General features: G+C 38.8%; 1 protein-coding gene across 1 annotated transcript; it reads left to right on the top strand.

Moving 5' to 3' along the window:
- The first annotated feature begins 9,734 nt into the window (after nucleotides 1-9,734).
- lbx1a (ladybird homeobox 1a) lies at nucleotides 9,735-11,778 on the top strand. Its single transcript, XM_067421428.1, has 2 exons — nucleotides 9,735-10,584; nucleotides 11,150-11,778. The coding sequence occupies exons 1-2, from the start codon at nucleotides 10,260-10,262 to the stop codon at nucleotides 11,632-11,634; spliced, it is 810 nt and encodes a 269-aa protein (XP_067277529.1). The 5' UTR covers nucleotides 9,735-10,259; the 3' UTR covers nucleotides 11,635-11,778.
- The last annotated feature ends 2,165 nt before the right edge of the window (nucleotides 11,779-13,943 follow it).

The raw sequence follows: 13,943 nt of genomic DNA, 5'->3' as shown, positions 1-13,943 counted from the left end.
TTTATTTAATAAGTGGCTAATTATATGGAATATCATTTCAAATCAGTGATGTTTGATATCCTACCAATGTTGCAAGCGATGGATTAAGAATAATCAAAGGATCAAAAATAATTTTTGCTTCGTTTTAATTTAAACTGTCGAATTTTTAATTAAACGTTTGCCTGCTGAAGGCATTTGATTCTGCAATAATAATTTGTTATCATTAGGGGCCAAGCACCGAAGGTGCGGAGGCACCTATTGAAACCGTTGTCGCACTTTCTTCTTCCGCCATGGAGGTCTATGGCAGCCCATAGAACCGATTGCGGGAAAGTTGTAACGATTTGACATTCTGATAGAGGGCAGTCCCAACATTAAATACACCAATTTTGGTGTCTCCAACTCAATCCCTCTAGCGCCACCACCTGTCCAAAGTTGCACTCATGTTTATGCTAATAACTTTTGAACCTTAAGGGCTAGAAACAAAATTCTTGTTTCCTCAGATTTCTGAGCTCCTGCCAATCCGAAAGCACCCTATGACGTCATTTCCGACATTATATGTTTCCCGCCATTTTGAATTTCCCCAAAATCCTACTTTTGCGAACTCGTCCTAGACTGTTCGTCCGATTTGCATGAAAATTGAACCAGATCATCTGCAGCCAGTGTCGACAAAAAGTTATGGAATTCAAGTTGATTCGTCAAATCTTTTCCGTTAAACGCGCAAACAAATTTTACGTAGCGCTTGCGAAAACAGACGTATGGCTGTATCTCCGCAACGCTTTATCGTATTCAGACCAAACTTGGTACATGTTGGCACAAGCATGTCTTGAGGCAACCTGCTGCGTTTCGGCGCAGCGCCACCTACTGGCCCGGAGATAGGAAAAATGGCTATTTTTGCTTTTTTTTTGCTGAACCGTTTGCCCAAAAATCACAAAAGTGGTCTCGTCAGATTCGAGACGTCATACCGAGTCGACTGATGTCCAATTTTACCATGTCGGCCATTTTGGCTGTCGGCCATCTTGAATTATGTGCCAAAATGCTGTATTTTATGAACGCATGAACGGATTGTTACGAAACTCGGCATGGGTCATCACCACGATGCCCTGAAGTAGCCTGAGAAGTTTCGAAACAGCGCCACCTAGTTGAGATTTTTTTTTAAAAAGTGCTTATAACTTTGGGTGTGGTTGACTTATTTTCACGGGACTCATCTCCTTAGACTCCTGAATCGTTGCCGAGTCCAACGATACCACACTTGCCAGGTTTCTGCGTATGGTTTGTGCACCGTTGTAATTTAGCGCTTTAAGAAAATTAGCCGATATCTTCGAAACCACTGGTCCGATCGAGACGAAACCAGCGTCAGAAGTTCGGAAACATAGGTCGCTAGGCACAGTCGTGAGGCCAAATCTCAAAATTTTGATAGTAAGGGGTAGTAAAATCCAATCAAAGTCAGGCGTCAGGCTGAAACCCTATTGGAACTGTTCATTTCCCCATGATGCATCATTTTCCAGCTAAAACTGCTCGGGCAGACCAAACCGTAAGTCGTAGAGACTTGAAACTTTCAGGGCTGGTAGTACTCACAACCACTGCAGACGTCACCGAAGCCCGCCCCGATCGGCCTGACGGGGGCGCTACAGCGATCAAAAGTACGAAACGGCGACCAAAAGTACGAAACGGCTCATAACTCCTCAACCGTAAGGCTTAGCCTCGAGTGTCTTATATTGCTGGAATCCTTGGCTCGAGACGGACAAAATGCATGCCCCGGATTGGCTCGGAATAGTGGGAAAAAATTCGGGTATTTCGGGTTTTTTGCAAAACCTACTTTTGCCAACTAGTCCTAGGTTTTTGGCCCAACCGGAACCAAACCAGCACAGCGAGATTCTCTGGAGTCTAATTGTCAAAAGTCATTTAAAAAAACCGGAAATTTGGGTTCCTGGACCCTAAAGGCCGCCAAAACGTTGGAAGGGGGAGTAGCCCCTTTTACTAAATTGGCTAAAACTCGTGAACGGAATGAGGTATTTTCACCAAACTCAGCACGCCTATGTAAGAGCTCATTCTGTGGCCAAGTGAAAAAGGACGTGGGGACCGGCCACTTGGTGGCGCTATAATGGTTAAAAAGGGGTCAAAATGATGTATTTCTATGGAAAATCCCATTAAAGGCCTGAAAGCGGCCCTCTTCCTGCCTGATTGGCATACAGCTTTACGAAATCACGCGTGCGCATGCGTCACGTGACCCTAAAGAGGCTTGCAGACTTTTATGGCCGCCGGGGCGCTTTAACTGTTAAATTGGTGAAAACAAATGCCCTATTATTATCCTATGCAAATTGACATTTAAATGACTAAAAATTGCCTGCTCTGCGCAGAACTTCACCAAATCGGCTGGGCATGTGCGCCGCATTATTGTAAAGACGCGTGCAAACTTTGGCGGAGATCGGGCCCTCCAACTGTTAAACTGGTGAAAAACAAATGCCCTATATTATCCTATGCAAAATGACATTTAAATGACTAAAAATTGCCTGCTTTGTGCAGAACTTCACCAAATCGGCTGAGCATGTGCGCCGCATTATTGTAAAGACGCGTGCAAACTTTGGCGGAGATCGGGCCATCAGTAGAGGCATACCAGTTTAAAAGGTATAAAAATAAATAAATAAAAACACCCCATTTTCATGATAAATGAGCTGAAAATGCAAAAATTGACCTTTGACCTCTGCGATGCACATGTCACCAGGCTTGATAAAGTTTTAGCAACCAGCAGCTCAAAACTCAAGTGCTCAAACCCTATGGTCTATTTTTTATAGGCCTTTTTATACCCTTTTTATTGCCTTTTTATTAGGGGCCAAGCACCGAAGGTGCGGAGGCACCTATTGAAACCGTTGTCGCACTTTCTTCTTCCGCCATGGAGGTCTATGGCAGCCCATAGAACCGATTGCGGGAAAGTTGTAACGATTTGACATTCTGATAGAGGGCAGTCCCAACATTAAATACACCAATTTTGGTGTCTCCAACTCAATCCCTCTAGCGCCACCACCTGTCCAAAGTTGCACTCATGTTTATGCTAATAACTTTTGAACCTTAAGGGCTAGAAACAAAATTCTTGTTTCCTCAGATTTCTGAGCTCCTGCCAATCCGAAAGCACCCTATGACGTCATTTCCGACATTATATGTTTCCCGCCATTTTGAATTTCCCCAAAATCCTACTTTTGCGAACTCGTCCTAGACTGTTCGTCCGATTTGCATGAAAATTGAACCAGATCATCTGCAGCCAGTGTCGACAAAAAGTTATGGAATTCAAGTTGATTCGTCAAATCTTTTCCGTTAAACGCGCAAACAAATTTTACGTAGCGCTTGCGAAAACAGACGTATGGCTGTATCTCCGCAACGCTTTATCGTATTCAGACCAAACTTGGTACATGTTGGCACAAGCATGTCTTGAGGCAACCTGCTGCGTTTCGGCGCAGCGCCACCTACTGGCCCGGAGATAGGAAAAATGGCTATTTTTGCTTTTTTTTTGCTGAACCGTTTGCCCAAAAATCACAAAAGTGGTCTCGTCAGATTCGAGACGTCATACCGAGTCGACTGATGTCCAATTTTACCATGTCGGCCATTTTGGCTGTCGGCCATCTTGAATTATGTGCCAAAATGCTGTATTTTATGAACGCATGAACGGATTGTTACGAAACTCGGCATGGGTCATCACCACGATGCCCTGAAGTAGCCTGAGAAGTTTCGAAACAGCGCCACCTAGTTGAGATTTTTTTTTAAAAAGTGCTTATAACTTTGGGTGTGGTTGACTTATTTTCACGGGACTCATCTCCTTAGACTCCTGAATCGTTGCCGAGTCCAACGATACCACACTTGCCAGGTTTCTGCGTATGGTTTGTGCACCGTTGTAATTTAGCGCTTTAAGAAAATTAGCCGATATCTTCGAAACCACTGGTCCGATCGAGACGAAACCAGCGTCAGAAGTTCGGAAACATAGGTCGCTAGGCACAGTCGTGAGGCCAAATCTCAAAATTTTGATAGTAAGGGGTAGTAAAATCCAATCAAAGTCAGGCGTCAGGCTGAAACCCTATTGGAACTGTTCATTTCCCCATGATGCATCATTTTCCAGCTAAAACTGCTCGGGCAGACCAAACCGTAAGTCGTAGAGACTTGAAACTTTCAGGGCTGGTAGTACTCACAACCACTGCAGACGTCACCGAAGCCCGCCCCGATCGGCCTGACGGGGGCGCTACAGCGATCAAAAGTACGAAACGGCGACCAAAAGTACGAAACGGCTCATAACTCCTCAACCGTAAGGCTTAGCCTCGAGTGTCTTATATTGCTGGAATCCTTGGCTCGAGACGGACAAAATGCATATCTCGGATTTGCTCGCCCTTCAGGCGCCAATTTCGAGATATTTTAGGTTTTTTGTAAAACCTACTTTTGCAAATTACTCCCAGCTTATTTGACTGATCGGAACCAAACCACTGCAGAAATGTTCTCTGGAGAGAGACTATCAATAATTATAAAAAAAAAAAAACATTTTGATTTATGGTTGCTAAGGGGAGCCAAAATGTTTGATGTGACAGGGACCTTATTTAATAAAATGGCTATAACTTGTGAACAGAACGAGATATTTCCACCACATTAAGGTCACGTGTGAGTGAGATCAGTCTGAGATCACATGAAAAAAATCGCAACGATTGATCACTTGGTGGCGCTATAACAGGGGAAAAACTCATGAAACTGGCAATATACGCACCCAAACATTAGTCAGATGAAAATGGGCATTCATTGTCTTTATCCTTGGTGCCATGATAGTCTATGAGGACAATGGCGTATCACAAACAAAGCATACTTCATTGGCGCAATGCCCTGAAGGAGCCTGAGAATTTTCAAGCCAGTGTTTTTCACAGTATTCACCTCATTAGACTCCTGAATCCTTGCCGAGTCCAATAATACCAAACATTCCTGGTTTCACCTTATGGTTTGTAAAAAGGTGTACTTTAGCACCTAAAAAACCTTTGCGAATGTAGGAAACAGTTAGTCCAATTAAAACAAAACCACAATAGGAAATTCTGAATACTTACATAGGTCAATAGCTAAACAATAATGACCAAAACAAAGCCAAAATTTTGGAAGAAAAAAAAAATCCAATCAATGCAGCCCATGCTCTCAAATATATTTTGCTATAACTTTAAAAGAAAATTAGATATTTACAACAAATTTGACATATATTTATGGACCCCTTTGAGGACACCTAAAAAAGCTATGATATTATATTTTTCCTTAGTTAATTTACCCATGAATGCTCTTTCCCATCTATGATCTAAGTTTATTTGTTTATTTGGATCCCCATTAGCCAATACCTAGGCAGTGACTACTCTTCCTGAGGTCCCAAAAAGTAAAAAATACAAAACTACATTGAAGCTGCAAGAGGAATAAAAGGGTCCTCGCAACTGTGCCACCACTACCTTGTGGTTGTAGGAACACAGAGCACGGTGGGCAATATGCATTTAAGTATATAAAAATAGGAGGACTATATCAATCATTTGTATTTACCACACTTCCTGCTACTGGGCTGTACTCTGATCAGAGGGTGGACCTGTGCCAGGACATGACCAATGCATCCCTGAAATGTCTGAAGAGAGTGTGTCAATTAAACTCTGCCCTGTAAATGCAGACTCGAAAAGACATCCTTATAAACCTGTCTCCGGCACGACAACTCTAATCTATCAAATGATCTTACGAATATCTATTTATCTAATATGACTTCTGAACTGTAATGTTGCCAGTTTAAAAGGTAAAAAATAATCATACACTGTTATACGCAAAATAATAATCATACACTGTTTGTTCGTCGGCCAGAGGAGAACTGGCACCCCGACTTAGCCTGGTTTCTCCCAAGATTTTTTTATCTCCATCCTGGCCCTGAAGGAGTTTTGGTTCCTTGCCACCGTTGCATTTGGCTTGGCTTGCTCAGTTGGGGACACCTATATTTCAACTATATTACTGATCTGCCCGCATTGACACTACATGATAATTGAAATTAGCTGGATAACATCACCAGTTTCAACAGAGCAGTTGTACAAAATCTGTTGCATTATTTTCCTGTTAAAACTGTGAAGCTGCTTTGAAACTGGACTTGTTAAAAGTGCTATATAAATAAAGGCGACTTGACCAGCTAGTGGCACTATGAATAACTAAAATTTTGCCGAAACATCAGACTTTGTCAGGATACCACGGACATGTTCAACAAAACTCAAGATCTTTGAAATTTAACATCATTAAGTCTATTAACTATTAGACTGACCAAATATGATGTTGTTTTGGTTCAATCTTAATAAGTAGTTAATCATAATTTACTCTTGCCCACAGGTGACAATATAACTGACTAAATATTGACATGTAGACCAGCCATCAGTGCTCGGGCCCACAACAATAAAATGAAACATACAAATTCCATTAAATGTCCCTTCCTTTTAAAATTCATTTTACTTCTTAAAATATGTAATATCTAATAGTAGTTCATTCTATATTTTCATTCCGATCGAGACGAAACCAGCGCCGGAAGTTCGGAAACATAGGTCGATAGCTATACACTAATTCCCAAATGTCAAAATATTGATAGTAAGGGGTAGTAAAATCCAATCAAAGTCAGGTGTCAGTCATTTTTTACGTGTTTTTTTCATACAACTGTTTATAACTCCAAAACAAAATGAGATGTTTTCACCAAACTCGACACACATATGTATGGGCTCACTCAGAGGACATATAAAAAATGGTGGGATTGTGCCTCTTGGTGGCGCTATAATAGAACCAAACATGAAATTCCCATTGACTTCAATGCAGTATTAGGGTATAAAATGCATATGCTATACTTTACAAATGCATTAGTGTATAATTACAAAACTCAGTATGTGTCTTCCGCTCTATGTCCTGAAGGTACTCAAAAAGTTTTCGGGCAACGCCACCTTGTGGTCAAAAGTTGTAATAAAGTGTACAAAAATGCTAATAACTTTTGATTAAATTAGCCTATTGCAATGAGACTGGTTATAAATCATTCTATGGCTCATGCTGAGAACATAGATACCAATTTTTCCCATATTTGGCAAACCTCTCTCCCCTCTATCTTGTTACTGGTTAAAAACCTACTTTTTCAAACTCATCCTAGACCGTTTCTCCAATTTTCACCAAAATTAAATCGTATCGTCTCCAGACCATGTGAACAAATAATTATGGATTTCGTGTTGATAGACAAAACAGCTGTATCTCTGCAATGCTTTGACATATTGACACCAAACTTTGCATGTGTCATTGTCTCCTCAATCTGACTACACCACATCAGTTTAGTAACAGTGCCACCTATTGGTCGAAAATGATAAACCATTAAATCATTATTATTGACTGTATTTAAAATTGTACTGCTTTTTTGCCTAAAATCAACTTAATAATTCTTTAATGGCTCATTGTTGCAGTTGGTTTGACACTTCCAGCCATACTGGCATGTCTTGTCTTCTTCTTTGCGCTTGGCCCCGACAATTGCTGCTTGCAGCTATATTTATTACTGTTATTATCTGAGTAGCATATGTATTAGTAGTTCCACTATGCCCATAACATTACCAAAATATTAAAGTTGTCTGCCGAGTTAAAACGGTTAGTTAATTTTATGTTGGAAAATATATATATAGGGGGAAACGAAATAAAATAGTTGTCAAATAAAACCTTTCTCTCGTGAAAAGTGAAAAATGACCTCTCAGTTTAGACAGTATCAACATTATATATCCATCTTACCAGATGTGTGGGCAGATAATTTACAATCCCCAGAAAGGTCATGTGAATAAAAGTTGGTGAAAAGATCCGATATTGCCTGTGAAATCGGAGCTCTCAGAGTCGGATGCAAAGAATAAATTATGGAATAAAACTGTCCAGACAGACGTTCACTGGAGTAAAACCCTCTGAGTCATTATAGACGCATGCAGAATAGCCATTGCTATTCATGTAATGAAAAATTACTTTATATTTACTCATATTTTTGGCCAGTCTTTCAGACAATCCCCTTCAAGTTGGACGTGCTCGCTGTGCACGAACCTTAGGTACTTAATAATAATAATAATAATAATAATAATAATAATAATAATAATAATAATAATAATAATAATAATATTAACAATGATAATAATAAAAAAATATCATAAGTTTGGCACAATAACAAATCAACGGCTATAACGCTTCTTTTCACAGATATTTGTTCAGTATGATAATTATCGAATATTTTAATTTGTTGTAATTATTCGATCAAACAATGCATTATGAACGGTCATCAAATATAAGTAGTAGGCCTATTTACAGAATTTTTTTCATTGTAAATCGCGCAATGTTGTAGGCTATGCGTATCAATTCAGTAGTGGTATCTTCCATGGCATTTCATTGCGTCATATCTGCTTACGCAGGCGTTCTGCTCACTGTAGGCAACACTAAATGATCATGTCACACAGACGTAAACACCTGCCTCTGTATCCTTTTTGTGTGTGTGTTTTGCCGTTCATTGTCAGTGGACTGTTAATTTGTTTAGGCAATGCATGCAAAGGTGATGTTTATGTTGTTTTGCTAGTAGCTGTTGTTATGATTAATGTTTTTGCCGAATTACTCGCTGCAAGAATAAATAGCATAATTTACGATTAATAGGCTATTATGTAAATTATATAACTAAATATGAATTATTGTTGTTAAACATTGATACAAAATAATAGTCTGTTTTTGGAATAAATTCACTTTAAGAACATTTAAACAAATGACTAACAAAGCAGCAAAAAAAAAAAGAGAAAAACTTTCTGTAATGGAGCCATAGTCTACTAACAAAACGCACTGTTTTCTCATGCTGTAGATCAGCCTTTATCCGCCATACGCGGCTGTTATCCGACGTCCCTCGTGGTAAGCTTCAGCCTTATTCTGCCAATTTAACCGAGGCCTCGTTACGCTAAAGTAGGCTACACGACGGAACAATGCAAAAACAATAATTAGATGCTTTAATCAATGCACTAATTATCTGAAATGAATATGCGCCAAAAATTCAGTCGGTTATAGCCTAATGAATTGTATTGTAATTAAGTTAAAATTAGCTATTTTACATGGTTTTATTTTTTATTTTATTTTATTTTTTTGCATCTGTTAGTTTACCCTCGTTCCACGTAAACCGACGAAAAATATATCCCATAATGCCAAAAATACCGGGATTGAACAGCAGTCGATTTTTAGAGATGAAATATCTTACTGCTGATGTGAGCTGGCCCTTTGAGCTTGAATTATGGCAAAGAAGATTTGGTGCAGCTGAAGGGGACGATCTCTCTCTCTCTCTCTCTCTCTCTCTCTCTCTCTCTCTCTCTCTCTCTCTCTCTCTCTCTCACTCACACACACACACACACACACACACACACACACACACACACACACACAATTGCGCGCGAGAACACACGCAGACGCACACTTATTTTGTTCAATCCACAATTATCAGCCTTGATATACTACCTGACTCTAAAATAAATGTCGTAAACAAACTATAAAAATATATTATACTTTTTTAAAGCGCACATTTATTTTTAACTGCAAGCATCGACAGCTATACGCCCCCCCCCCCGCTATTTAATTCTGCTTTAAATATTTTAACAAATATTTAAATGTGCCGTATTACAATAACGTGGTACAAAAGTGTAAATAAGAACGAAGAGAATATCGACAAATCATTAATTTGTAATAAAGAGTGGAAGCGTTAAGTGTAATCCGGCTGAGCTCCTCCTCCCGGCCATGCCCTCTAATTAACGGGGCTCCTTTCCTGCTAAAGTCTGCATCGGACTGCAACATAGTCAAAGAGCAAGAGGGAGAGAGAAAGAAAGAAAGAAAGAGAGAGGGAGGGAGAGAGAGAGAGAGAGAGAGAAAGTGCCACTGGATGTAATTGATTGTCTTGCTATCAAGAATAACTTGTTAGTAATAGTCAATTCTGGCTGCTTTTGAGGCTGACTGTTTCCACTGAAGCATCAGAGGTTGTCAGGCTGCTTCTCACTGAAGCTCAACCGTTATCCTGGAGCTGAGGACAGCAGACGCGGCTTTTTAAAGAAAGACTGAAAGTTCTCCAACCCTGCGGCAAAAGCAACATCATGCTGCTGATCGGCTACATCTAATTCCAAAGGATTTGGAGATATCTTCTCATTCAAATTGCTCTCAATAGTTTTTTATAAACTGAGCTGTTGCAAATTAAAAAAAAAAAAAAAACACTCTTTTTTTTAAACAAGCTAAAAAGACAAATAATGACCTCCAAAGAAGACGCAAAAGGCGCCTCGGTTGAGGATCGAAGGCGCAGTCCGTTGGACCATCTTCCTCCCCCTGCTAACTCAAACAAGCCCCTCACTCCGTTCAGCATAGAGGATATTTTAAACAAACCATCAGTCAAACGAAGTTACACGATTTGCGGGACGGCGCACCTGCTCTCGTCCGGTGAGAAGCACCCATCCACGGGCCATCCTCTCTCCAACCGCGCGCTGCTCACCCAGACATCTCCACTGTGCGCTCTGGAGGAGCTCGCCAGCAAAACCTTCAAGGGACTGGAAGTCAGTGTTCTACAAGCGGCAGAAGGTAAACAAAAGGCCCGCTGTGTGTGCAAAAATGTATTAAGGCTGTCAGATTGTGATATCGTTTTCTAGGGACGCTATTCCAAAAAAAACTATCATTCAAAAATGTTTTCAACAGCTGAACTGAAACTCAGCATTGGATTTTTTTTACGTTTTATTTTGTTAAACTTGTTTTGGATTATCGAATGCATTGGTTAAAATAACCAAAAAACAAAACAAAAAAAAGCACAAAAATGTTACATTAATTCTGGGTGCATGGTTAAATTATATAGGCTATCCATGTACAATTAAAAATATATTTTAAAAAAACGGCTAAAATGTGTGCACGTGCAATTACAAATAGGAAATATCCATATTTTCAGGCCTATCTGTCAATTGAAGCTAAACAAATAAAAACTAGGATATTTGTGTGTGTGTGTGGGGGGGGGGGAATTATATATTATTATTATTTATATTTTACAGGCCTGTTTTTGCTGCCACTCATTAAAGAAAAGTAGCAGTCTCTGAATGCATTTTAATGTCGCTGCACTATTTTTTTATTTTTGTTTTTATTGTTTTGTTCGTTTTAGGAAGAGACGGCATGACACTCTTCGGTCAGAGGAATACCCCCAAAAAGCGGAGGAAGTCAAGAACAGCCTTTACCAATCACCAAATCTACGAATTGGAGAAAAGATTTCTGTATCAGAAATATCTGTCTCCTGCTGATCGGGATCAGATCGCTCAGCAGCTCGGGCTCACGAATGCTCAAGTCATCACCTGGTTCCAGAACCGCCGAGCCAAACTCAAAAGAGACCTGGAGGAGATGAAAGCGGACGTGGAGTCGGCCAAAGCAGTAGGCAATGTACCTTTAGAGAAAATGGCCAAACTAGCAGACCTAGAGAAATGCGTCAATGGCACTCTCGGAGAATCAATGACCAAGTCTCCATCGCGATTTAATCACGAGCACGAAGACACCAACAAACTCCACATGTCACCGTCGTCACCATTTACAGACCACACAACGAGCAAAGAGTGTTCAGAGGATGAAGACGAGGAAATTGATGTCGATGACTGATTTTCCTTGAACAGCTTCGGTATTATTTACCCTTTTTTTCCTAAAATGGTCCTCTAAATCCATAGAGTTGAAAGTGCCATTAATGCACCAAATGTATTAAATGACTTGTATTAAAAGCAAATATATAAAAAAAAAAAAAAAAAATCGAAGCAAGCATGGGACAGTTTCTTCAGATCTATTTATGCAGTGGCAGTATAGTAATCATTTAGCCTATTCGTTTAAACAGATAGCTGAAGAGCAATAAGTACAATGATAATATTTCAGACACACACACTTATAGCACGATTCCCCACGCAGAACTTTTTTTTTTTTTTACCGGTTCTGACCATTTGAATGCATGTTTTATTTAGTTTCACGAAATTATTTTCGTTAAAACGGCTGCAGATCTTATATGGATATCTCAAAATATCCCGAAAATGAATTCACACGCCCTGCGTGGCTCTGCTATGCTTTTTGGCCTATGACTAAAATCGTTTGATAAAATAGTGTATTATAGAGCATTTCCTACAAAAGCTATCACGGGGGAAAAATCGACTTGTCTGATTAAATCTGGATTGTCACATTTTAATATATTTCTTATGGTTTGTATGCCTGTAAGTGCCTTTTAAGCCAGGAAACCATTTAAACCAAGTGTACAAAGTGTAATGTATTTAAAATGAAATAAAATGTCTTTCTCTAAATTTTTGACGTTAGTCTGATAGTCTTATTTATCGTTTTCGAAATAAGCAATCACGTAAACAAAGCTTGTTTATATTAAGTGTTTTTTGTTTTGTTTGTTGTTGTTGTTTATCTTTGTAGCCTACTTTTATTTCCTGCACCAACACGCTTTAAAATGAATTAAACGTGTTTTAGATTTGACATTTTACGCTTTTTGATTTTCAAAATGGCATAACATGTTTTCCTGTCCCCACGATGTGTTTCAATATCCACAATGGATGTGTGTGAGAAACGGAAATCTGGATTGATGAATGCGCGCATAAAGGATGCCCAAAAACGCAGGGTTTTTGGCCCGTTTCTCTGCGGTTGAAAGACGCTATTTCCCTGCAAAGCGAAGAGATGCAGTCATTTCTAGCGTAAGGCGTGAAAACTGGGGACAAATGAGCAGTCTCCCCTGATGTGACAAGCTACAATGAAGCATGCTCTGCCTCCCGCGGCTCTCAATACGGAGACAAGCGTGTCCCACCGAATAAAAAGGACACAAACGTTTGGAGGCCATATGGTTTTTGAATTTTCCTCACAATTTTCAGACAATTTGATGGATTGAGCTGGCCTTCTTTTAAAAGTGTTTCGCTCAGTTTTCACAAAGGCAATAATGCGCACAGGGGCGAGGGCATCTGGGCCTATTAATGTCCCCTCTTTTCTCTCTTTTCACCCGGCTGTTTTAAACAAGTCAATGAATTACAATGATACTGACTCGTCTTGTTAAAAGGGTTGTCTTCTGCCTTTGTTTGTTTGAGTGTTTGGCTTAAAATAATAAAGTTACCATTTTGGCTACAAGTAAAAGCAGAGCATATGGCTGGAGTGACGCAATGTATGGAATTATAGAGCAAAATTCCTCACTGGGTTTGACCGAATTAGTTTTGCATTAAGGATTTTTTTGTATTCTTGGCTAGATGTTTTATTTAGACATGTTTTGTGTGTGTGTGTGTGTGTGTGTGTGTGTGTGTGTGTGTATATATATATATATATATATATATATATATATATATATATATATATATATATATATATAAATAAACACTGTAAAACATAGCCATATATATATATATATATATATATATATATATATATATATATATATATATATATATATGGGGCTATGTTTTATGTTTTTACAGTGTTTATTTTTCAGTTCGTAACAGATTTAATAGGCATTTGTGTATTGGATAATATCTGTTAAAGAATGCGTTTATATTAATTATATTAAGTCTAGCTGTGCAGATTTTATTACTAATAGGTAAGCATTTCTTAAATATTATTATTATTAATAATTATTATTATTATTATTTACTTTATTATTTTTTTATATGTATTTAATTAATAATAGTCCTACACATTCAAAACAAATACAATATTTTGTTTATAAAAAGTAGCTTACATAATTAATCCCATACTCATTCTATTGTTTTTACTCTTCTAGGTCCGCTCATATCTATTGTATAATTTTGACAAACAAAAAAATGCAGAATTGTGAATGATACAGTCGAGTGAAAATAAATGTATTCGTGATTCCATTATTCGTGTTTTGGAATGAGAAAATTATTCCATTTCATAAAAATTAAAGAGCTCCGTCACAACTATGACTATTT

The sequence above is a fragment of the Pseudorasbora parva genome, chromosome 17 (assembly GCF_024679245.1).
Source record: "Pseudorasbora parva isolate DD20220531a chromosome 17, ASM2467924v1, whole genome shotgun sequence".
In the NCBI taxonomy this organism is placed as follows: Eukaryota; Metazoa; Chordata; class Actinopteri; order Cypriniformes; family Gobionidae; genus Pseudorasbora; species Pseudorasbora parva.
This window is presented reverse-complemented; position numbering and strand designations above follow the sequence as displayed.

Bases quoted from the DNA above. Each gene is read 5' to 3' on its own strand.
- lbx1a (XM_067421428.1), top strand. From the start codon at position 10,260: ATGACCTCCAAAGAAGACGCAAAAGGCGCCTCGGTTGAGGATCGAAGG. The intron at 10,585-11,149 runs GTAAACAAAAGG...TGTTCGTTTTAG, and splicing joins TGTTCTACAAGCGGCAGAAG to GAAGAGACGGCATGACACTC.